At 35.4% G+C, this 27458-nt stretch overlaps 1 protein-coding gene across 11 annotated transcripts in view; it reads left to right on the top strand.

Annotated features, from left to right (window-relative positions):
- The window catches only part of LOC5567575 (uncharacterized protein ZK1073.1), a 260885-nt gene that overhangs the window by 81068 nt on the left and 152359 nt on the right, over nucleotides 1-27458 (top strand). For 9 of the 11 annotated variants that reach the window (XM_021848523.1, XM_021848527.1, XM_021848521.1 and 6 more), the window contains exon 4: nucleotides 17774-17776. The exons of the other annotated variants lie outside the window; for them this stretch is intronic. In XM_021848523.1, the coding sequence (XP_021704215.1) occupies nucleotides 17774-17776 (3 nt within the window). The remainder of the gene's footprint in view (nucleotides 1-17773; nucleotides 17777-27458) is intronic. 11 annotated transcript variants of the gene reach the window in all.

Consider the following 27458-nt stretch of genomic DNA (forward strand, 5'->3'; position numbering starts at 1 on the left):
AAATAAACACGAAAAAATCAAAACACAAAGAATTACTAATGATTTCTGAATATTGATTGTTATGTTTTGACATTGATTTAAACATAAATAATCGTTTTCGGACTATAATTGGGTATATGTTTTGAACAAAGTTTAACGTTGAACGTTGAAGATTTAAGACCGAATTCATGTTTTGCTATCACTAGGCTCTCAAGAATGAGTGCCGAGCTCTTCATAACTTCATCAAATAGTAATGGTAGCATAGAGTGTTTGTTAACCTTTCAAAAAATGCCCAAATACCATCAGTTTTCAATATTTGAGTATAAAGTTTCAAACGTTCTTGATTTCAAACATTTTTTTGGCATAAAGAGTCAAATTGCGTCATACATGCCATAAATCCCCACCAAAAAAAGCTATTTACAGAACATTTTTTTATAAGAATAAAATATAAGATATAGGAGAATGGATTTTCATACTTTTATGTAATTTGAATCACCCTAATACACACTGTTTTTCCTTCTTTTCAGCATGGGCTTCTTCCGATTTTCATAGTAGTCAGCAACAAGTCACGTCAGTCTATAATTTTCATCAAGTCACTTTACACCTATCCAATTCGAGAGGAGTGGCTTGTTGCGTTTTATCCAAAAATAACACAGTAGGTATCTTCCCTTCCAGTAGTTGTTGCAGTAAAGCTCAATTCAACTGACCGCCGTCGCATTGGTCCGACCTTCTTCATTCGTCACCCGTGTTTATTTATTCACACATTCCGTCAGTCAGTGTAGTTTCATTATCGTTATTTTATCTGGTGGCATTCATCGACAGGCCGGACAAATATTTGGAAATGTTGGCCTTAGCTGACGAAACCTACGGCACCCGTTTGTTCCCTTGGTTGACGTGTGTACCTTATCAAATTGTTCTTTATCGTTTACGAGGTTTTAACTAACCGTTTATTATAAGGATGATTGATCAACTAATTTAAATAATGCATGCAAACAACTTTGATAATACATAATACTATTGAGAACGGATAAAATTAAGAAAAATGCACCGTTTCTCAATTATTACATTAAGATTACAATTAAGAGCACATGCGAAACATCCATTATGCCAAACGCATCTAGACAACACGTCCTAATGTCAAACGGCTTAATGGAAACAATCAGTTATATTTGACGTACATAACCCAAAGACACTTTCGATTTTACATACATACATGAACTTCTTTATATAGACATTTTAGCCCTTAACTGTACATTCCTTTGCAGTGTTTACGCAAGAGTTAGAGAATGTATAAACAAGATTGTGAATTTACTTGAAGAGCTGCTGATTATATAAGTGTTTGCAATTGAATTCAGTGGCACTTAAACAGTAGCGAAGTATGATACCCGCTCGATATGTATACATTGTTTAGGAAATCACGGCATGCTTATCTAACTAGTGATAATAAGTTGAAACTTCGATTCAGTCTGAACTCTAAAAATGGAATGGATTGGAAATTTCTCTCGTAATTGCTAGCGAAACATTGCATTAGTGAATTTAGAACAAGCATTAGGCTTACGAGATTAGGTTCAATATAGGATTCCTATAGGAAGCCGCTAACAGAACGATTTCGTTATTAGCATACCTTCCTTCCCTTCCAAATGACTCACGCTATTGTCGTCCAACTGAAACATCACGTAGCCCAAATAGACGCATCATATGATCAATTCACGGATTTAAGATTAGACATTTTCAAACTTTTCAATTAGTACCATATTGAAATATTTCGATGTTTCCTGTCAACTATCGTCTCGCTCGATGTTAACTATCGTTAACAGCCGGTTAGAACCATTCTACAGCGTATCGAGCTAATGTACAGTGGTGTCTCGTTTTGTATACATTAGTTTTTATACCACTACGAATGGACAAATTGACATTGATTTTCCATTAAAGCATACTTGCAATGATCGATATCTCTTCATCGTTGCTCTGTTCAAATTTGTCATGACAACCCTGGCGAGGATGGTCCTGTACCTGGCTCTGGTCTGCGGAGAAATGTCATTCAATAAGAGTGATAAAAAGAAAATGAGAAAAACAAAAGAAAGATAAAATCAAAAACAGTTAGTGTCAGACGTGATTCATAAAAAAATGTCTAAAACAGTGTTTATATTACTACTATAGATAGTTTATCGTAACTTAAGGTTTGATATTCACAGGCTTAATTGTTGTTTGAATTGATCACTCAAAATTTCCTTAGTTTAGCGTTGAAATTAAATAATTATAAGAGCGAAAACGGGACTGTCAATTGACTGGATTGCTAACGAACTTGTGAATCTTCAAATACTTATAGAGGGAATACGATTGATTACTTGTATGTGAACTAAAATAATCAATTAAAAGTGTAATAAAATAAAGTTCTTTTTCTATCTAACAGCATACAAACATAAACCACACCGTGTTGCTATTTGGTGTTGATGTCATTGCCTAACAACATTATTAGAGAAAACTGATTCACATTTTGAATCTTATTTTAATCTGGCGAGGTAACCAAATTTTGCTTTGTATGTTAAAAACATCGCTGATTTTCTTCTTTTTTGTCTTTATTTAAGAGGGTTTCAGCTGAACGCTGATTTACCTCTTTAGCTTTGCTGATTTACTTATTTTGGCAAAGTTAGCAAGTCAGTTAAGGCCTCATAAAGCAACAGTGCAGTGCTGATATGTGTTTTGAACCTACTATGAAGATTACACTAAGAAAAAACTAATAGTACATATGACGTGAATTTCATGGTAAGTAAAATACTCGAAGTAAAAATCAAATGTCGTAATTGTATGGTACATATCTGAACTTGAAAATACGTCATTCTTGTAAAATTACGTCCATTGTTATTCGAACAATTTTCAGTTCAATGTGACAAAAAATTACGTCATTGCTTCTCTCTGTAAAATATAATATGAACCAGACTTTTTCTAGCTTTATCATATGCCTGTTTAATATGATTTAGCTGTTTAATTTAACTTACAATTTAGCGTAAGTGGTCGTATTGAAAAGCTCAATATGTTAAATTTGTTCCCTTTATCTATAATATCAATTTTGATTAAATAATTTTCGAATGCGAAAAATAGTAACATGCATGGATCATTACGCAGTGCAACATTTTCGTCATCAAAGTTGAACAAAATTGTGTTTTCAAATTTTGAAAGAACAGACCTAGCAAAACCATATTTAGGGCATGGAAGATTCAAAATTCAGTGTTATGTACGCCCTTTTCAATTTGTCAGCTTGATTTTTCTTCAATACGGCTATACTTAAAAATCTATTGGGAATTTCTCAATTTGACCTTCAGACGAAATGTTCTTTAAATCAAAAGGCATAACTTTTGGGAACTTGTTACGCCAGTATTCTCATTTTGTTGTAGTATTTTGGTACTAAAACTCCAAAAAATGCGAGTTGATAACAGTTTTTGGCCATAATTAATTAACCGTTTGTGCTTTAGTATGACAATATGCTCTTAATCAACACAAACTACATTGCTGAACATTTTGATAATCTACAATAAAATAATTCTTTTTTTTTAAATAAGCTCAATATATGTGTCACTATATACATATATTGAGCTTTTCGGTAATCCAATCCGTATGGTTATAAAATTATTTAACTTATTACGCGTGGTTAAGATGGATAAATTATGGGTGAAATTATGAAAAAAACAAAAACACGTGCTCGGCTGGGATTTTTTTTTCATCATTTCACCCATAATTTATCCATCCTAACCACGCGTAATGAGTTAAATAATTTTAGACGTATATGTTTGTTAGAGGTCTTTAGTAAGTTTCTTGAACCTAGAAGACAGCGATTACATATCATGCTTTACAGGAAGGAAGGAATGGGGTAAAGCGTTACGAATTATGCAAAAAATATTAAATTTACCATTCATAGTTGCCAATGTTAGGGTAAGGTAATAAATGAACGCTGTCAAATCTTTTGGAAGCTCAACTCTCATTTCGTCATGTGCGACCCTTGAGAACCTCGCTGAAGCTGTATACGAAGAGCGAAAGTTTTCCTTCAGTTCAAATACAATAACACGAACACTGAAGTGTTAATACAGTCAACTCTCCCTAACTCGATATTGAAGGGACCATCGAGTTAAGGAGATATCGAGTTACAGAACACAAAACCTGCGCAATTGCGTTTCAAGGGACCATCGAGGAAGCCACGAAAAGCTACTTTTACTGTGGTTCTCTAATTCGATATCGAGATACGAAATATCGAGTAAGTGAAAGTTAACTATATGATTAAAACAAAGAAGAAGGACCGTTATGAAAATGTTCAGCAATGTTGGTTGCAGGGATGACGCAACCAGGGGGGGGAGGTATTTGGGTGTCAAAACCCTCCCTCAGTGCTGAGAAAAATAAGGATCAGCAAGCTTTTTTTTCAAATTTATCACTACGTATCCTACAAATACGGAATTAGTTTGGTCCATGTTGACATTGGACAATGGTCCGAATCGACCATTTAGCCCGAAAAATGGTTTTCTCTGTTCTTGTCAATTTTAGACGGTCGATGTCTTCAGAGAAGTTATTCGTAATTGATTTTTGCATCTTCTAAGAAAAATGTTGAATAGGGCTCTTATTTAAGTTAAAATTTTTACTCAAACTCTTTTGTTTGATGAAGTTTGTGACTGAGGTCTTCTGCAAACTTTTAGAAAATGGTATTTTGAACAACTTTTTCGAAGACACTTTTGCTCTAACTCTTCATTTTAGCTAAGTAAATTGATTTTGAAAGTTTTAACTTAGGGTAGACCCGAAAAGTCAGTTATTTTGGTCTAGTTATTTTTCAGTTCTACGTGAATGTGGTCTTCAGAAGAGTTGCAGAGAAATTAATGATACACATTTTTGCTGAACATCGCAAGTTTGTAATTCTTGCAATTTTAAAGTTATAAGCAATTTAACTGAAAAACTATGAAATCTTCAGATGTCCATAACTTATGGAGTTGGTTCGATATTTTTTTTTTTATTCAAGCGGCATACAATAAGTAAAACTGTGAGAACGTATATTTTTGTTTATTAATTCACTTAAAAAAACAGTTAAAAAATAGAAAATCGCCTGTAACTTACAACATTTTAAAGTTAATGGTGTGATGCCTTCAGCAAAGTTGTAGGTTTTAGCTAGATCAACAACTTTTTCATATGGAACGTATGGAAATGTGAAACAAAAAAAAAATGTAGAACTTGTACATTTTACTATTAGATAATACAAAATTATTCAAGTAGTAGCAATATAATTGTACTTTTATTCTATCAATAATTTTCCAAAACTGCACACTTCTCAATAACTATTGGCTTCCCCAATTATTTTAGATTGTTTCACCATTTTCACAGTTCTGTTCCCCAGGAGGACACTATTGTATATATTCGGTCACTTAAATAGCAGTCACAATGACGAAACATTTAAAGTTTCTAAACTTGCATGGCACCATTTTACATTTAGAATTATATGTGAATTATACAACTGATTACTGATAAAATAGTAATAAAATCGTAATACCATACAAAGTTTACAACAACAAGTATATAAAAGCGATTAGTGATTTACTAACAATGATTCATAGTAATAAATATAAGATGACGTACATCTGAATCGTATTATCATTTCTACATATTTTGTTTCACATTTCTCCAGAAAGTTTTTATGGGAAAGTTTTAGATCTAGTAAAATTGTACAACTTTGCTGAAGGCAGCACGCCGTTTATTTTAAAATCTTGTGAGTTACAGACGAATTTCGAGGTTGTAAGTGTACTTTTGAACTGAATTATCTCAATTTACAAAAATTTCATTCACACAGCTTTTGCAGCAAAAGTTGCCTATTGTATTGCCTTTCGAATGCCGCTTGAAGAAAATTTTTATCGAATCAACTCCATGAATTATGGGCATCTAAAGATTTCATAGTTTCTCACCTCATTTGCTTATAACTTCAAAATTACAAGAAAAAAAATTACATTACTTTTTCTGCAACTCTGAACTCTGAAGACCACATTCACGTAGAACTGAAAATAGAAAAGTAAGACCAACATAACTGTTTTTTCGGGTCCACCCTAAGTTAAAACTTTCAAAATCAATTTACTAAGCTAAAATGGAAAGTTATGTCAAAAATGTCTTCGACAAAGTTGTTCGAAATAATATTTTCTAAAAGTTGGCAGTTGAGTCAAAATTTAAACTTAAATAGGGGCCACCCAATTCAAATTTTTTAATTGGAAGATGCATAATTCAATTACGAATGACTTCTTTGAAAAAAAAACGAACTTCTAAACGACGAGAACAAAGAAAGCACTTATTTCCTGCTAAATTGTCGATTAGGACCATTGCGCACAATGAGTTTCAGTGGTTTTACAGTTACATCTTCAAATTCGTGTATTTATTTTCAAATCTTTGACTCTTGTTGGGATTTATAAATAGCATAGCATAGCATAGCATAGACTGACTGTACGTGTCAATGGTTGCTACTCCGTGATTGATCGGAACTGGTAAGAATTGCACTACGATCCAAATGAATAAGGGATGGGAGTTTCCGCTTACTCTCGAAGTGCAATTTTAGCAGATCTAATATTATTGATCAATAACGGCGCCGGCCAAGTCCTTACAGTCTGTTGGGATGGGGAAGGAATGTTGGGGTGTAATGATTGTTGCTTCTAGAGACCGAGAATACCTCTGCATCTCCACAATCACCCCGGGAAGGGTGTTTATTATTGAGGGAGGAAAAGATCTGGGAGTCACCTCTGGTCGATGATGCGATCCATGGACAAGGGGGAAATATACGACTCATATTTAAAGCTAGTGTTGTATTTTTGTCTCGAGAAGTTTTTGGTAGAAGCTTTAAAAAAATACGTCAACATCTATAATGTCGAACAATTCAGAAAGATGTTTTTATTAATGACGAAAACTGAAAATTACATGTATATATTTTAAATTATATGAAACAGGAATAATGCCGACACTTGTAGTGACGAACTATACATAGTTTGTTTGAAAATTACATATTAGTATTACTGTGCATTTTGTCTCGATATGGTAGAAGTTTTAAAAAATACGTCAACATTCACAATGTCGAACAATTTAAAAGATAATTTTTAATAATGTCTAAAAGACTCAAATATATGTATATTGAAATTGTATAAGAAAAAAGCATAATGCCGACACTTATAGTGACGAACCATACAAAGTTTGTTTTAAAATTACTTAAAAGTTACGCTTTCAAGAAAATATGTGTTATCACAAGCATGCAACGAACTCACCAGTTGGTAATCCATCCTCGACTGAACACAAAACTGATACTGACAGCAAAACTTCTAGGCGTCCCGAAAACAAACCATCTTGCTTGTGCCTTCCATATACCTACCCAGCAAGACGCTCCAAAACAGAAAAAAAATCTTTGGAGACGAAAACATGCGCGTAACCGTGAGCCAAATCTATCGGACGACGCAAAACCAAACTGTCCTGCTTGGGCTTCACGAAGCACTACCCAGCAAGACGCTTGAAAACAGGAAAAAAAAAATCTCCGGCGACGAGAACATACGCGAAACCGTGAGCCAAATCTATCGGACGACGCAAAACTCATCTTGTTGGGATTTATAAATACAAAACTAACTGCAAATTGTTACTTTAATAAAGATTAACAAAAACGATTTTTTGTTGCCTTTGCTGAATGAGTGCTGTGTGTGAAAAGTTTGTCGAATATTCAGATACTTTAGGCCGGAACAAATATTAAAATCTTCTTTTGTCACCCTCCATTAAAATGTGTCGAGGGGGGGGGGACAAAAAATAATAAAATGGAAATTCAGGGAAATTCAACATTTTTTATTCTATATATTATTTTATACCATGTTTTGCCACATATATCCGACAAATTAAAATGTTTGAATAATTAACACGACATTTTTTTATTGTTCGTAACATCGATCGCATAGCATTTTTCATAAAACGGCTTTCAAAATCTACTCAAGCTATTAACATTTTCCAGAAGACTGCAAAAATGTTGCACTTATATGCAACTTGAAATCATATTTAGATTGTATCAATTTGGTCCAACATGTATGTAACATTAGGGAGATTCAAATTTTAAAAATGTTTGAAAATCCAATTTCCCATATCTTCCTTATAATCTTCACCATAAAAATAGTGTTCTGTGAAATTTTCAGCTTTCTAGGTGGTGGCCCAAAGACGATGTAGGTTTATATGAAAATGGGGAAATTCTGAAAAATGTTCCTAATATGTTAGTACTGTAAGTACAAACATATCATCCCATAGGGAAAACTTATTCTTCAAGTCTAAATGAAGGAAGTTGCTGAAGAAACAAATCCGTTTAGAGCAAATATTGTTTGGGTTTTTTGTAGATGTTTGCAGGGCTATGATGCTAAATAATTGCTAACAAACTCATGAATATCGTTTCTCCTATCGGTCAGATTAAATTTCTCTCTTTAGCAAACTTCTTTATTATGGTTTGAAGAATTAGTTTTTACTATGGGATGATAAATGTGTACTTACAGTCCAGTACTAACGTACATAGAACATTTTTCAACATTTCACCATAGTAATTTCCATATAAACCAACATCTTCTTTGGGCCACTTTTAAATCACCACCTAAAAAGCTGAAAATTTCAACGAACACTATTTTTATGGTAAGGATTGTAAGAAAGATATGGGAGATTGAATTTTCAGCAGGCTCTGTCCCAGTGGGGACGTAATGCCAAGAAAAAAAAAAGAATTCATGTAAATCATAAAAAAATCTATTTTCATAGACCACACTGTTACACTGAATAAGGTATTTTATTTATTTTCCCCTTCTGACTTTTTGAAAATTTTGAAGGGGGGGGGGAGACAAAAGTGAAATTTGAAATTTGTTCCGGCCTTAGTAGTAGTGCCATTGCATTATGTACAGAACAAGTGCAAAAACCTCGCGTTTCGTATTCAGCATTAGCGAGGTACTTCTGGCGGTGATCAACGAGAGGTTAACATAAAATGCAACATCTGAAGCATTAAACATATTCAGCCAAATTTTGCAACTATTTCTCAGAGCATGTGAATTCTCTGAGAAGCTTTTCATTGGGTTTTGAAAATTACGAGGAAAAAAAACTATAGAATGTTATCGCAGTATTTAGCTGCGGATGAAAGCATATCTATCATATTAGGCATTTCATTTATTACGAGATTTTGAAAGTCAACATACTTAGATTTTATTTGTATTTGGGATAACCACTCCAGCCTCCCGATTTTTTTTTTTCAAAAACAGTCTTATTGAAAGAAATAAAATATTAACATATATTTGGCAATGAAATCTTCGCAGTAAAAGCACAGACAAACAGACTGCAACAGTAGTAGCAATAATTTCTATCGAAATTTCTACGCTTAAATATCATTCTCATCGTTGAAAACATATTTAAGGAACAATACAGATGGACGATTACACGGTATCACGTCAATGTATTGTAATCTTGTTTAATGAATTTTTACTATACGTGTTAAATTAGTGAATTTTACTTAAACCCTTCAAGTCAATTTTTCCTAATAGCTTCACAAATAGCATAATCTTTAAGTGTACAAACCCCCTCCCCCACAGAACCAAATCCTGGTTGCGTTACTGCTTAGGATCATAGTTTTGAGCAAGAAAGTTATGCTAAACTGTAAACGGTTTAAGAATTACGGTAAAAAAATGTTGCAAATAGTCACTTTTTCGAAGTTTTTGCACTTAAACAGCACAAAAAGCAGAATATCGTCACGACATGTTCACAGAGGCAATGCTTTTTTAAGATGAATAATTCTTCTGAAGGTTGCATTGAGGAATCGTCAATATCGATAGGCGTACTAAGGAAAAAAGATGAAATATTGAAAAAGGCTTTAATTAGGTTCTAATTTAGCATGACATAATTTCTGTACTATTCCTAAGATCCGGTTAACTGATATAGAAGATTGTCGCTTCATGAGTAAATGTAGGTGCCTTGAATACGAAAATAAATCAAAATTTCGATTGTCACATCTTGTTCAGCCATAAAATAACGGGAAGACACTGTACGTGAGATCGAGAACGTATTCCAACGAAGAGACAACAGCACGCTTGCCCTGTTGTTCAATATGTGCCATATAGACATCTCCGAAACCGTGCCAAGGAGGTACTAAAAAGTCCAACAAATAATAATTGAAATTGATGACCAGCCGGGGCTGATGGCGTTCTTGAATTTTACTGGAGGACGACAACCAGAACACGTCGACTAAAACAGCAGCCAGCGTGCTTATAGAGAGCACTAATTGAACGGTCCAATATTTGCGATTATGTGCGTCGTTTGGTTGCTCCTATATGGATATCCACGATTCGACGCCGCGCCGGTTGCACTTACTTCGTTTCATTTAGCTAAATGGAACTTATTTGTTTCAGATCATTGTCTTGAAATTGCGAATACACTTCGCTTGGAAAACAAGATAATAAAAATTTGTTGGGAGGCAGAGCGAGCTACTTCATTGTTCAAAGGAAAAACGTTCTAATGAAATCTACACAAGCTTTGAAGCGATTGTTGGCCCTTTGAAGCGTAAGATAATAGCCTAAACATCTAATTCACTATTTACATTCCTTAATATCTTCCAGCAACAGATGCAAACAGGTTTTAAACACTATGGTGCTTTCTTCAAAGGGCATATCGACCACTGGAAGCATTAAAGTGTCGGTGTCTTTAAAAAAGAAGAAATAGGATAGCTAGGGTGCCGGTGCCATTACAGGGTGTCCGCAAATTATCCGTACAAACTTTGAAGACATGGCTCTATACAATCAAGCATAATCAATTCAATATTCTTGCATGGTTTTAAATATTGGTTTATTATATTCTTAAGAAGTAAGTTTGACACATTTTCGATTTCAAATAATTGCACAACCAACCCAAATGTATTGAGGTGTCTTAAAGGGAGCTGTTTTCGGATTATAACGGAAGAGAAATGTCCATACAACTCACTGGATTTGAACCGTAAAATTTTCTATTTCCAGTCTAACTTGAAGCCACTAACCTGTAGATTACTTCAAATAATAATAGGACATTTGGATTCACCTCTTTTAGGTTTTAGGGATAACACATCTCCAGTATGACTAGCGGCACTCAGGAAAAACGTCTCCGAATAAATTTAAATTTGCCTATCTCAGTAACAAGCAATTATTTCGAAATTTTTTAAAGTTGTATTTTGTGTTTACATATAGATATATTATTAAAGGTACATGGACATTGATTTTTCATTGTTTTCAATGCGTGATCATCTTTCCAATATTTTGCTGTTCGGATAATTTGCGGACACCCTGTAGTGGATTACCTAAGCTATAAAAAATCATAACATAATAACAAAAAGCCCTAACAGAGATCGTTTGGCGTTAACAGAAAGATTTCAACCTCCACTATATGGGAAAAATATAAAAAGAGTGAAAAAAAAATGTTTTGAGCATAAAATTGCATGGTACACGTGTTCCAGTAGTTGCGCTAGTGCTCCAGTAGTAGACGTTCTGGAATGATACGAGGAATTTTAAACAGAATAGGTAATTTTTACATCGGTTTAAAATGTTTAACTCGGAACAGCAACTAATATCATTCGAATGAAGCATAAAGATCATCTTTGGAACTATTCTTCATTTTTATACATCCATTTTAAAAACTGCTTCCATACATTGATCCACTACTGGAACACGACGGCAACTACTGGTGCAAGGGAGCAAATTTTTTGCGTTGACTTAATTATTTATAGGGAAAGTGTACCAGTTATGGCTATGGTGATTCCCTATTTGGCCATATGTGTATTTTCGAAAACTTCCACATTTAGAATATTTTTAAATGTTTCAACATCAAGATTTATTTGATATCAAACTACTAAAACACACAAAATGATTAAAAATTTGAAAATAATTAAATTATCACGAATGGCGAAATAGGGAACCATTATGTCCATAACTGGTACACCTAACCTATGACTTTTTGATAAAATAAAAATCTGAAATTGGGCAAATCGACTAAACTAGAAGCGATCTATTCACCAAAAATAGCGCATGTCGTTTTTATCGAAAAACGTACGTTTTATTCTATAGTCCAATCTACTGGTACATTACAACCATTAGTACCGGCACCCTACCAATTGATGCGAAGTTGAAAGATGTGACGCATTTTTTTAGTTAATTATAGGGTGCAGAACCACTTGGGCACTGCTACGATCCACTTTGGCATGAGGGGTTTTTCTCGGTCGAATTGTCTGAAACTTTGCTATAAGAAGCGAACCAGTACGACGCACATTGTGGACAAATATGAGCTCAGTAGCTTTTAAAAAACCCCACTGCCGTGTCAAGAATAGAATCGGCTCCTACCAGTAGTTCTAATGAAAATTTGTATTAAAAATATCCATAATTAATTATATAACATTTTTATGCATTTGATGCAACGCAGCTTCAGTTTGGCACACAATATACTTATGAATGTTTAGTATACTGGGAACATTGAAACATGTGCTAAGCCAAGGGAATATCTTGGTGATATAAGGTATGTCTTGGTGGCTATATGATGATATAAGGTATGTCTTCTTGAACTCATGAACTCCTTGGAGTATTCAGATTAATAGAGATTCATGGTGCTCATCTGGAACTGTAGCATTGCAATTGTTGCTGACGTAAGATCAAACAACTATGATCTATTATGTGTTCAGCTCAACGCCTATCTAAGGTTACCCAAGTATGATTTAGGATTCAATTCTACATGCATAACCAATGACTTTTCTGACGTTAATAAATTAAGTTTACACTCAAATGGGCTCAACCGAAATTCAAACTCAACGTTTGATAACATTCATCCAAAAACGTCTTTGAGTGAAGGTCTTAGTATCAACACGCGTGACCAGAGATCTTTCAAAGATTTATGAAAAAGGATCATACCCAAGCAGACTCAAAACTACGTATTCTACTAAGTTTGGAGTCCAACGGCTTTCTAGGGTTTTCCAAGAACTCCTTTGAAACCTAAGTTTGCAGATCGACAAAAGTAACCAGTAATTTATTGACGATGAAACAACAAGGATTACACTCATGTGGGCTCATAGAATTGAACCAAGTTTAACAGTTTCCGGTAATATTTATACTCCTTCGGCCTTCAGAACTACAAGAGTAACTTGTAACGATTCTGACGTTAATAAGTAAGGTTTACAGCCAAACAGAGTCAATTAAATATTTCCCATCATTCTTCGGAATCAACTATTGTTTACGGTTTCTTTGAGTTAAGGCCTTTGTATAGACATGAGTAGCCAAAGATCTTTCGAAGTCTAATAAATAAGGGTCATTACCCAAGCAGATCCAAATAAACATATTTTTTTAAATTTTTGGAGCCCAACAGCGTGAGATTATCCAAGAAAACAAAGCTAGATAGAACTTGACTATATGAGCCAGTATGGATTTTATCCTAGTTTGGAAGGTTCTGAAACGTTACTCATTATTTTGTATGTTATTGCAAGTTATCTTTCTTGCTCTCTTCCAAGAAGTGTGGAAGATACAACGTAACAGTTCGATCGCTCAAGAGGTTCCACGAGGAAAACGGTGGACCTAGGGGACCGGATAGCTACCAATTGAGGCAATATGCAAGCGGTAATAAAGAACTTAACTCAAACTCAACTTAATACGAATAACTCATCAGAATGTGATATTTGCTGCATTTATGCTCGGAAACAATTCTCTCGTTCACATTTCTTAAAGCTAGAGTACCTGCTTAGCTACTATGACCTCATCAGCTTCGTTGGGGGGCCCGTACCATGGCTGCACACACGTAGAACTACAGTCGTCGCACAGCATACGTGGTTGCAAGATTGTTGCATTGATGCACCACTCAATGTCGTACCAGGCTGTTGCGCTGGATTGTTGCGCTGGATTGTTGCAGTGTGATTGTCGCAGAGGTGTCCGATCCGATCGTGTCGCACTCTGGATTGATGTCTCCCGAAGCGATCGTGTCGCACCAATGCCATGCAATCGTCGCAACAAAGTGATGATGTCACTCCTCTCCTCTTTGCGTAGATCCTGCTCATGCAGCCTCCCGCAGCGGTCGTCTCAAGGGCACGGGGAAAGTGCATACAGTGAGAGAGACAGAGCGTCCTGTCGTGTTTTCACGTGCCAGATTGGACTGCAAACAAAATGGCTCTCTGGTTTTGAAGGCCTTCTGTTCATATATATTTCGTCCGGATAACGTGGTTTGATTGTAATTAGCAATGGGCTGTCGGTTTTCGGAACGGAGCTCTATGATCCCGATTCGGTCAACGAATTGTTCCTTTGTAGCACATGATCAGCACTTAGTACATACATGCGAGGAGAGCTTTATAACCTGCGTGCCAAATCCAGACCCTTCGGAGGCACACGCGGTTTACGTACTAGACGCGGGTCTTTCTTCTCAATTGATGTTGTGGATTTTGATGTCAATTTCACTTGATTCTAACCACCATGCACTTTATAGAAGGACCGGACCCGCACGCTAACAACTTCAGTGGTACAATGATCATCCTATTGTTTGGCATTGTTGGAGATCTTGCTGCTTGCATGATTTCGTGGGATAATATTGATCGTCAATCGTGGCAATGAGTGTATCAGTGTATCAGTATAAAGCTGATATAGCTTTACACAGAGTTTGTCAAACAAGTCTTGTTAGTAGTCTGCTTGATATATATAAGGAATTTTATTCAAACTGAATTTAACATTACCATTTACCTAAATTCCTTTTTCGTACCTCCGACTCATCACTTAAAAAGAGGTTTGGGTGTAACATGCTAACATTAGTTTACTATTGTTTTGGATTTGGCCAAATGACGTACGGCCCGGGTTCCAATCAAATCATGAACAAGTCTTATAGAATTTATAAAAACCTGACAATTTGTACAGATCCCTATATATGTGTGAGCTATTTATAGTTCCATCTGCGTTATCATACCGCAGTCTATCTGTTCTGTTCTCCAATCCTTAAGCGTATTACTCGAACCTGTTTTGTCATCATATTCAATCTATCTATATTTAGTGGTTGAATTTTACCTTGTAGTTATGTTGTTCAGATACCTAAAGATTTTGCAACTCCGTTAGTATTTAAACATTTGTTTATGTATACACCATATGGACATAACGTGAACCATCATTACGAATGGTGACTCTTCGATGAGAAACCCGCCTTACCTACTGCTCCATTGCGTTGGGAAGTGAATTTGAACAGCTGAGTTGTCTGAGCAGCCTCGCAGCTAATCTGGGATGACCTTCGTCATGGTTCTCGGTGGTAAACCGCCGATGATATTTTTATTCGAACACACATGCTGGTTTTACTGTCGACAGAGGTGTGTCTTTTCGATTTGTTGTGGTACATCTGTTTGCTGTTATGTGTTCTGTTTTTGAATAAATACGCTTAAAAATGTTGTGGGTATATAATATTTAAAACACGTATCAAATTTAGGGCATAATCTATTTTTTTTGCAATTTGATTCAAATTGCACGATTAATTTAGAATCAATCGACTTTTTCAACATGCTTGCAAACTCCATTTAAAATTCTTTTTTCTCTTAGATGAAAACAAAAACAGATTTTTTCTAGATAATCGAAAAACAACTTTTGAGCATCAAAGTATTCTTCTTCTTCTTTCTGGCGTTACGTCCCCACTGGGACAGAGCCTTCTTCTCAGCTTAGTGTTCTTATGAGCACTTCCACAGTTATTAACTGAGAGCTTACTATGCCAATGACCATTTTTGCATGCGTATATCGTGTGGCAGGTACGATGATACTTTATGCCCTGGGAAGTCGAGAAAATTTCCAACCCGAAAAGATCCTCGACCGGTGGGATTCGAACCCACGACCCTCAGCTTGGTCTTGCTGAATAGCTGCGCGTTTACCGCTACGCTATCAAAGTATTATGATCTTTATAGATAAATATCGTTTAACATATAAAATTTGCATTCTGTAACAAATTAAGCAAATGGATCGCTGTTCAAGGTGGAAAACTTGCATGCAAGTTTGCAGCAATCGTCGATTTCTGCATTTTTAACAGCATATCTCAAAAACTTGAAAACGGCAATTACTTCAGCAACCCAAATCAAGTTATTACCGGCAAATATGATAAAAAAGTGTTCCACAATGTTAATAAAGCCCTCCGTTGGATTTAATTGAAAACTTGATGCAGGTTGACGTTATTCTTTTGGCATTTCTTGAAAATATTTCTTGGTCGGCATTGTTGTGTAATACGTTTACTTAAAATCAGAATCGATATATTCATGGCATTTGATTACCTACAGAATTTTGTCATCGATTCCTTCAGCAGTTCTTACTCAAGACTTCCTCATAAGGTTACTGGAATAAACAAACATGAAACTTACAGGACACTGACAATATTCCTAGGGATTTCTGTAAGTTTAGAAAAAAAAATACTGGTGGATTGATTTCACTAGGAAATTATAATTAAATTTGAGGAAAAACTGAGAAAAATCATGGAATGTATAGAAAAATATTCTCGAAGAGTTTCTAAACAAATTGGGTCCTAAAATGTTTGATGAATTCTTGTTTTTATTTCATAACACGAAAGAGCATGTTCTTGCAACTACTTTAGCAAATTTTCCATCTCAAATAACGGCTATAACATATTCAAACTTTAATTTAAAAAATGGTGCCATATAATTTTAAAAATGGTGCCAAAATATTTTTAAAAATATCACCGGAGAGCTTTTTAAAAGCTGGGAGTTCTTTTTTATGGGAATCTGCTGAAAACTTCCACAGTACTTCATACAAGTCTAAAGAGAAAACGAATTTCACCAAATATACATGAACGATTTCTGCTACAAAATTGTTCTTCTGGTACTTTTGATAGGCATTTGATGGTCACAAGTCCTTCGGATAATTTCTAACTGAACAATTGAATCTAATGATTGATGCAATGTTCAAAGCCATTACTATGACTGAAACAGTCCAAGTTGGTATAAAATTTACTATTCAAATTGTTATTGGATTACGTTTTTCTAATGAATCCACATAATAATTTAAATATTTTAATTGGAATGCTCGTTCTTTGAATGGTAAAGAGGACGAGCTGTTTAATTTTCTTATCGTTAATAACGTGCATATAGCAGTTATTACCGAAACTTATTTAAAACCTGGATCTAAACTCAAAAGAGATCCTAACTTTTTTGTGTATCGTAATGATCGACTTGATGCGGCATGTGGGGGTGTTGCAATCATCATTCATAGGTGTATAAAACATCAACTGTTTTCGTCATTAGAAACTAAAGTTTTTGAAACTTTAGGTGTTTCTGTTGAAACACAGCTTGGTAAATATACTTTTATAGCTGCCTATTCGCCTTTTCAATGCTCCGGACAGCAAGTTAATTTGCTCCAAACTGACTTGCGAAAATTGACTCGCAATAAGTCAAATTTTTTTGTCATTGGTGACTTTAATGCCAAACAACAGTCATGGAATAATTGTCAAAGTAATTCCAACGGCAGAATTTAATTTGATGAGTGCTCTTCAGGATATTTCTCAATTCAATACCCTGATAGCCCTACATGATTCTCCTCTTCTAGAAATCCATCTACGATTGACTTGGTCTTAACCGACTCTAGTCATCTTTGTAGCCAATTAGTTACTCATGCTGATTTTGATTCTGATCATGTCCCTGTGACTTTTCAAATATCCCATGAAGCGATTCTCAATCCTATCAGCTCCAGCTTGCAATTCCAAAATGTGAAGTAAATTTTGAATCCGTGATTATAGACGATGCTCTTAAACTCTAAATCCGTCTTAAAAACGTGAGGAGAAGGTAATTTCAACGCACTCGCGATCCTGCTATGAAAATTATATGGCAGGATTTGCAGAGAGAAATCAAGAAACGTTTTGCACAATTAAGAAACAAAAATTTTGAAAATAAGATTTCTCAATTGGACCCTGGCTCTAAGCCCTTTTGGAAATTATCTAACTTTTTGAAAAAACCTCAGAAGCCAATACCGGCATTGAAAGAGGAAAACAAATCGTTACTAACTAATTGCGAAATCGCCCGAGATGAACTAGCCCAATCTCGTTAATAAAGAAAGAAAAAAAACTAATTGTGAAAAAGCTCAAAAACTTGCTATGCAGTTTGAAAAAGCGCACAATTTTAATTTAGGACTTACTAGTCCAATTGAAAATCAAGTTATACAGGACTTTGAAAATATTCTCAATCAAGAGAACGTTTTCGAAAATGCCTGTGAGACTGATTTGGAAGAAGTGAGAACTATTATTAAAAAAAATCAAATATATGAAAGCTCCTGGCGATGATGGAATTTTCTACATACTCATCAAGAAACTTCCAGAAAGTAGCTTATCATTTTTAGTTGATATATTTAATAAATGTTTTCAGTTATCATATTTTCCTGACAAATGGAAAAATGCTAAGGTTGTTCCAATTTTAAAACCAGACAAAAATCCTGCAGAAGCCTTTAGCCATCGTCCAATCAGTTTGCTTTAATCCATCAGTAAACTTTTTGAAAAGGTAATTTTGAACAGAATGTTGGTCCACATCAACGAAAATTCAATTTTTGCCAATGAACAGTTCGGATTCCGCCATGGACATTCGACTACTCATCAACTTTTACGTGTAACAAATTTGATCCGTTCCAATCAATCTGAAGGCTATTCTACTGGTCTTGCTCTTCTAGACATAGAAAAAGCATTCGACAGTGTTTGGCATGAAGGTTTGATTGTAAAATTAAAAAACTTTAATTTTCCAACATACATTGTTAGAATAATTCAAAGTTATCTGTCAAATCGTACACTTCAGGTAAATTATCAGAACTCCAGATCTGAAAGACTTCCTGTAAGAGCTGGTGTTCCCCAAGGCAGCGTTTTGGGACCAATATTATACAATATTTTCACATCTGACTTACCTGAGTTACCTCAGGGATGTCAAAAATCCTTGTTTGCGGATGACACAGGCCTCTCCGCCAAAAGACGAAGCCTGCGTGTCATCTGTAGTCGATTGCAAAAAAGTTTGGATATTTTTTCTTCATACTTGCAAAAATGGAAGATTTCTCCTAATGCTTCCAAAACTCAACTAATAATATTCCCACATAAACCAAACGCTCTTTATTTGAAACCATCAAGTAGACATATTGTCACGATGAGAGGGGTTCCAATAAATTGGTCAGATGAAGTTCAGTATCTTGGGCTCAAGCTAGATAAGAATTTAACTTTCAAAAATCACATTGAGGGCATTCAAGCCAAATGTTATAAATATGTAAAAAGTCTCTATCCCCTTATTAATAGAAAATCTAAACTTTGTCTTAAGAACAAGCTTTTGATATTCAAACAAATTTTCAGGCCAGCCATGTTGTATGCTATACCAATATGGACTAGCTGTTGTAATACCAGGAAGAGAGCTCTGCAGAGAATTCAAAATAAAATTTTGAAAATGATTCTGAAGCTTCCTTCATGGTATAGTACCAATGAATTATATAGAATATCCAATGTTGAAACATTGGAACAAATGTCTTAGATTTGTTTTACCATATTAGGATGATAGTGTTGTCCAATAACACAGAACACCTAGATATACCAAATGAATGTAATGTTTGGAATGATACTAATAAAGAAATTCAAAAAAAAAAGTTTATAATTTAAATATTTCCACAATTCTTTCTGTAGTTAATCAGCATTATAACACTTTTCAAAATCGTAGTTTACGCAACAAGGTGCAGAATTAAGATTTTTGCAGCACGAGTCGTACGTTTATCCAACGGGGCTTGCCGAGTTGGATTATTATGACGAGTGCTGTAAAAATCGAGTTGCGTACAACATATTTTTGCTGTTTCATGAAAGGAATAATTTTAAACTATTTTTCATCAATAAGCGTATGGTCAGTCGTAGCCATGTTTGAAAAATTCTGATCATCGTAGCTTATACTGAGCGATATTTCAAACCATCTTCCGGATAGCATCATTATTGGAAACATTGTTTCGATTGATATTGAGTCAGCAGCTGAAGTGGCCCTGGCTGGTTCCAACCGGAGTAATATAATCTACAATTTCTGAAGCTACTGCCATCAACATCGACAGTTCCTCACTACAGTTTTTCTGTTCCAGCATTTGCGCCCAGTACTTCGGCTGCAAGAGCGTCCGAATCCGGCGGGAAATTTCTAGCTGAAGATTACAAAGCCACACAATCAAAAGACCTCTCGCTTTTTCTAGGCATGATAGTAACAGTTACACTCCCGTGCATAAGTTTGGGTTCACTCCCTAAAAAACATACAAGAGTGTTCTGTCCATATCTCTGTGATTACAAGTCCAATTGAAACTTCAACCCGCATTCGAAAGGCAAAGAGTTATTCTTACTTCGTATGTATTTTTCCATAAACATTCTTTGAACTTTGTATACTAAATTTTTACTTAAAGTTGTGACATTTTTCAAAAAACACACTGAAAAATCATATCTAATTTCCTCAGCATTGGATCGATCAAAATTTTAAATCAAAGTGTCATTAGAATCGTAATCTTATATTCTTTGGAACGATAGGTGGCCAATCCATTTGAAACGGTAGGTGGCCAATCCACCAGCGCAGCGCTTGCATAGTTTTTGTTCGTTTTTGACGTGTGCACACTACCGCCATCTGTTGGCCGTTGGCCAAACACACCGATTTCAGCATTGGGCGTACATGTCCTAGTGACTATGATTCCAATCGAGATTTGTTCTAAGTGTTACGTCTGTTTGTCTGTGGTTACATAAATTCTATGTGTTTCATTACCCTACAGAAAATCGTTGCGTAATGAACCATTACGCAACTAAAATGCGTTGCGTAACGAGTCATTACCAAACGCTTTTCAGCTTGGTAATAAACTCATACGACAATGCGTGAAAGTAAACCATTCCATGACGGATTGGCGCGATGAAAAATAGTCATTTACGATGAGAAATAACAAAAAATATAATCACCAATGATGACAGTTACACTAGCGCGAAATAATTTTGCCTTGAATGTGTATTAGAATATACTGGACACGGGTCTTTCTAGGGTTGAGCACCATGACTTTTCAAACCCTCCTAAACATAACTCCAGGAGTTTTTTCAAGGACTTTCAGGTAGTTCATAAAAAAAAAAAAAACTTCAAGAACTCATATTTTTGAGAAACAGTCAGAAAAAAGTATTATCATGAAGGGTATTTTATTATGGGGTTCATTCATTTATTTCATAACGCCAAAAATGCCCATTTTTTACACGCACCCACCGTAAAGCTTTTTGTATGAATATTCTACTAATTTTGTATGAGCCGTAACATCAAGAGGACACCCACCCACCCCCTTTAGCGTTATGAAATTTGTGAATGAGCCCATGGATTACAATAAATATCATTATCATATCTTAGAAGGAACTGATCGCGCATGCGATATTCTCACATCGCTGGCCATTTCTCAGAACCAGCAGCGAAAGTTTCAATCTGCTGGTGCTGACACATTCAATAATCTTTTTGTTTGTGTTTACTTTCAAGGGTAATAAAGAAAAGAGCAGTGAACAAGTAAAAATACCGTCTATGAGCAGTTGAAAATTCGTGTGTGATGTGGTCCGGTTCCGTTTTATTAGTGTGGTGTATGGTGTGGTATTTTCGTGGGCCGGGCGCGAAGAACGATTGGATGAAGGGCCAATCGGTTGGTTCATTGAATTGAAACGTTAGAATATGTAGAAGGCCAACCAGCCTACGACTACGACGCATTTGCCAAACAGAACACACCTTAAAAAAACATGTGGAGATATACGCACGAGGTCACCATTTATAAAGTACAATCAACTGTATCCGACCTGCATGATCTGATTAATTATGCCGCTCCGTAAATAAATGCCCATCGGGGATTTGAATTAGATTATTTTGTTTACGTTTTTTCTCGTTTCGACAGAAAGATAGCGAGGGCGGGCGGGTCTGAGACTTTATGGAATGTTTGTTTTAAGGTCTCATTGCTTGTAGGTAATACAAATTGTAAAACTTTGACTTATAGAGATCAGAGTTGGAAAAAATCATGAAATTCACTCTACAGTAGCCAAGCAAAGCAAATCATAGTTAGCAAAGCCAGTGAAACTCACGCCCATCGCTGCTTTAGGCAAAAAGCCTTTAAAATAGCGAAATAGCCGTTGCTAAGGGCAATCCAAAATTACTGTAGAAAAATGTTCTATTTCCCACTGAATTTACCGCATTTAGAGCCTTCACTTCACTTCACTTCACTAATGAATAAAAAAATCCTTGCACCCAACATAGGCTACTTCATGAGATTCAAGAGCCACGTGAGTTTCTTGAAATTCAAGCCTACTACTATTATCATTTACAGTACTGATAGAGACATTTTGACAATACTGAATAACTTGTATTCTCAGATGATACAGAAATTATTTTCCAAGTATAAATCATGAAATAGATTATTAATAAGAATAACTGATAAATTGTTAAAAGCCTCAAGAATAAGTTTGAAACAGTCACGTTGTTAAAACAAATTAATTTGAACTACTGATTTGATCAAATTTCTGTTCACTAATGCTAATATCTGCGTCAATTTCCCAACACAATAAAGCACATACATCAGAAAAGTAAAATAACATATCAGAGGCGATAAAAAAAATAATTTCCTTAAAGGGGCGAAATTCGAAAAAAAAATTGGGAAACAGTGTCCCTAGAATTTCACACACTGGTCTTCCGGTTCAATCCGGTTTCTCAACTTCACGTGTTTTTTTGAAGGTGTTTTTTACGCAGCCAGCAAGGTCAACTCGATTGTTGGGGCTCGAGTGGAATGAGTTATTTTTAAGTAGAAAAACGACTACCGCGCCGGATGTTATGTATGGAGGCTTGGAGGAACCATGCGATGAGCCGTTGTGAGCTGGATTTGTTATTGTTGTGATGCTTTTGATCAGTGAAATACTTGAGCGAGAGGCAAGTGTGTCGTAAAATTGGCTCTATTAGGGAATAAGATGTAGGTAATGGATACGCTTCGAGGCTTCCATGAAGATCAACGCGTTTGAGTGGGGCAAAGTAAGAAAGACGAATACATCTCACACTATGATTGTGTGAACATTCAATGGTTCTATAATAATGTTGGATGAAATTGAAATATGAAAATCGATTGATAGTCGATAAAATTTCGATATTTCAACCATTATCACACATATAAGAATGAGTTACTGCCAGGCAGGGCAGGAATTGTCGTCGCTTCCCCCTAGGCTGAAGAGACAGAAAATCAAAATTACCCGCTGTGCTACGAAGACGGGGCCTTCATTAGCTGAGTGGTTAGAGTCCGCGGCGGATTCCCGGTCGGTTCAGGATCTTTCCGTAATGGAAATTTCCTTGACTTCCCTGGGCATAGAGTATCATCGCACCTGCCACACGATATACGAATGCGAAAATGGCAACTTTGGCCAAGAAAGCTCTCAGTTAATAACTGTGGAAGTGCTCATAAGAACACTAAGCTGAGAAGCAGGCTCTGTCCCAGTGTGGACGTCATGCGATGAAGAAGAAGAAGACGTACAGTACGTGCCGATGAAAAATGACTAATTTTCAAAAAAATATATCTCAAAAACTAAAAAACATACATCGCTGAAAATTTGACAGTAAACGTAAAATTAACTGAACTTTCAAGAAAAAATGAGAACTCTAAAAGCCCCTTTGGTCCCAAGGCGTTCAAAACACAAAAAATGGAAATTTTTGATTTTTTTCATGTAAAAACATTTTTTTGTGAAATTAAATTAGCGTTCATTTCGTCCAAAAAGATTGAAAATCGGTCGAACGTTGTATTTTTTTTAAATAAAAATTTGCAAAATCGCGATTTTTCTGGTCCAATTTCCAATTTTCCAAAAACACGTGTATCCTTATTTCGGGTAAGGAACAAAATAGCAAATTTTCACGGAATTCGGTGACTCACTAGATCGGTTTTTCATGGAATGGCTGAACATCTATACAACTTCACACCGTAAAAATAACAAGCGACATGAAAAATGCCATTTAGACATGACTTCGGAAATCGGGAACATCTTCTGCGTCCGGTGGCCAATATACTTGGCCAAGCAAGTTTCTAACTTGCTTCACCATGCAAACTCAGTTGCGTAGCTTGAGTTTGGGGGGTCCGGTGCGAAGGTAGATTTGGGGGCCCCTCGAAGAGAGGTTTGGTTCAGGATTTCTTACGCGCCATACAATTTATATTTAAGACAGAGGTGAAATATCCCGAAAATTGTCTTACGTTATTAATGGATCGCCCTTGAAGAAAAAAACATGGACAGATTTTTCTAAGGTAAAACTCTGGAACTGCTGGAACTCTACCGAAATTCTCTAAATTTTTGGATAAAAAAACTCCTTGTAAAAAAAGTCTTAGAAGACATTTTGCAGGAATATTTGAAAGAATTCTTGATAAAAAAAAACTGGCAGAAGTTACTGGGGAAATTTTTGATTTTATCACTTGAAGAACTTCTCGTACAGGGTATCCGCATATTATCCGTACTAAATTTGAAGACATGCCTCTAGGCAACCGGAATAGATACATTGAGCATTCCTACATGGTTTAATATTATTTTCTCAAGCAACAAATTTGACCCATTTTTGATGTCAAATATTTGTGAAATCCATCCCAATCGTGTTTGACTGTCTTAACGAACGCCGTTTTTCGAGCTTTATGATGGAAGAGAAATACCATTCGAATTCAATGGATTTGAAATGAATTATTTTCTGTTTCCAGTCTATCCCTAAGCCAATATTCTGTAGATAATTTCAAAAATAAATAGAATATTTGAATTCATCTTATAGAAATTATATATAATATGGCTAGCGCCTCTCAGAAGAAAACGTCTCCAATAAATTAAAATTTGATTATCTCAGTAAGAAGCATTAATTTTGAAATTATCAATCATTGTATCTTTCGCTATTTCATAGATGTATTAAAAACCCTACATCTACATAGATTTTTATTGTTTTAAATGAGAGATAATCTTTCACATATTTTGTTGTTTTGTAATTTACGGACATCCTGTAGTAATGAACAAATTCAAGAAGGGCTCCCAGTGAAAAATTGAGGACGAATCCAAAAAGATTCCTAATTATCTGAGATAAACTCGCAAACTTCTAAAATGAAAACTAGAAAAAAGCCCTCAGATATATCTCAAGGGGTATATTTGAAAAGGTAAAATTCGTGGAAGAATCACTGGAGTCATTGCAATGGTAAACGAATACTTGAGAAATTGTCGGACTTGACCAAGGATACGCCAAGAAATACCTTCAGTGGTTTTCAGGGGCAAATGTTTAGAAGTTCCCTCAATGAAATTCTTGCTTGAAATCTTGATAAATTCCTAGAACGATTCTTGTATGCAATCTTCAAGGATCGTTGAAAAAATCAAGGTTATCATTGTCGGAATATCTGTGGCATTTTTTTAAAACCCGTCCATATCGTAATGTCAAATCGATTATTACTAGCTATTTTATAGCGGTTTTACGCCCGAAGCATTTTTTTCAGAAATTAATTGAAAAATTTCAGGTAGGATTGCTCATAATGTTCTTTACATGAAATCACTGGAAAAAGATCCCTGAATTTGTTGCTAATGTTTATTCTGAAGAAATCCAATTAAAATTTCTGCAAAAAATCCTGAAATTTCTAAACGAATTCTTGAAAGAATTTTTTACTTTTTTCAACGAAACATTGGAGGAATCTCAAAATAAGATTAACAAAAAAAAGGGGTAAATTCAATGGCATAATTTCATATAAATTACCAGGCCAATTTTAAAAAGAAATATCCTGAATTATTATTTAAGGCCACCCGAGAATAAATTCAGATGATTTTTGGTAAGTATTTTTAGATAAAAAAATTAGGTTTGATTACCTCAAGCTCAAAGCTCACCAACGCTCCCGATTTTTGGAGGCCAACAAATTGAGGTGCATTGAATTGGAAATCAAAATTCATGAAGTATTTTTTTTATAAAACCAAAGCCGTGATCAGACTCGACATTTAAAAAAGGTATCTGAGCCTACTTAAGTTTCCATATGAGGTTTAACTGAACGCGGCCCTTTTCGAAGGCTCAGTTCTTCCATGCGCCCAATTGATTGGACAAGGAAAATAACTTACTAAACAAATATTTGTGGAGACCCGAAGTGACGATCTCCCTGGGCCCCTCTGCTGACTCTAAATCTAGCCCTAAAGTACTGGAAATAAGGGATAATCAAGGGGCCCCTATATATAGCTAATCCAAATCTCCTCCAAAACCTATGCTTATTATACAAATTTTTAGTTTGGGATCATACAAATTGTCAATTTCCTATAAGCTAGGTCGAACTTTCAATACTATGAGAAATCCGCACTGCAATTTTGGGGCCGCTGTGAGCTCGGGGCCCGGTGCGGACCGCACCCACCGCACCCCCCTAGATACGCTACTGTGCAAACTATACCAAATTTGCGCTCAACTGCTATCAGATGCATCCAATTCAATATTTTTTCATAAAGTTATTAGCATTTGAAATTAGGCAAAATTTGGTCTATCTGCTGTAAATTTAATTCGATTCCGACGCCACAGGGTAGCTATTTTGGCTCAGGATATCTATTATTACTTGAAATGTTATTTTTTTCATGAAATTCTACAAATTTTGATATGTTGCATGACTAGATTGTACACAATCCGTAAACTGGCTACTTCATCGGGGCCTCTGGAACCAAATCCTTGGCCACAGAGTGGCCGTTTTGGCTTAGGACAGTTATTATTACCTAAAGTGTTTGTTTACATCAAATTTTGCAAATTTTGAAATGTCGCATAGCTGGATTGTACATAAACTGTAAACTGGTCACTTTATCGGAGCCTCTGAAAACGATTCCATGTCCACAGGGTGGTCATTTTAGCTCAGCTATTATTACTTAAAGTTTTTTTTCATGAAATTCTGCAAATTTTGATATGTCATTGTACATGATTCGTAAATTGGCCACTTCGCCGGGGCCCCTGGAACCGGTTCTGTGGCCAATAAGGCTTATGACAGCTAGGATTCTCTTAGAAGTTTTTTTTCATAAAATTCTGCAAATTTTGATATGTCGCATGTTTGGGTTCTGCGGAAAGTGTAAATTGACCATATATCCGGAGTATCTGGAATCTGTTTGGGGGCTCTGAGTCCTATTCCGTTGCCACCAGACAGTTATAACTGCTCCAAATTGTTGATAGTAGCATTTATTTCAGTTTTGCTAGGAAGTTTCTGCATATCACTTAAACCTGAAATTCCAAACTGATAAGAATTAGCTGCAGAAATCTCAATCAAGTTATTTTTCGACTCCGAAATGAGAATACTGCAGCTAAGCGATAGTGAACGTGACAGATAAGCAGGTAAATATGAATTCATCGCATCGCCGTTAACCTTCTCGAAGGGTACGCGTGATAATGATGGTAATGATTTGAATACAAGTGCTAAAGACAACCAAGGGCAGACACCAAATATTGATGTTTCAATTTTTATGACCATACAAATTAGTGTTGCCCT

Source organism: Aedes aegypti, chromosome 3 (assembly GCF_002204515.2).
Source record: "Aedes aegypti strain LVP_AGWG chromosome 3, AaegL5.0 Primary Assembly, whole genome shotgun sequence".
Lineage (NCBI taxonomy): Eukaryota > Metazoa > Arthropoda > Insecta > Diptera > Culicidae > Aedes > Aedes aegypti.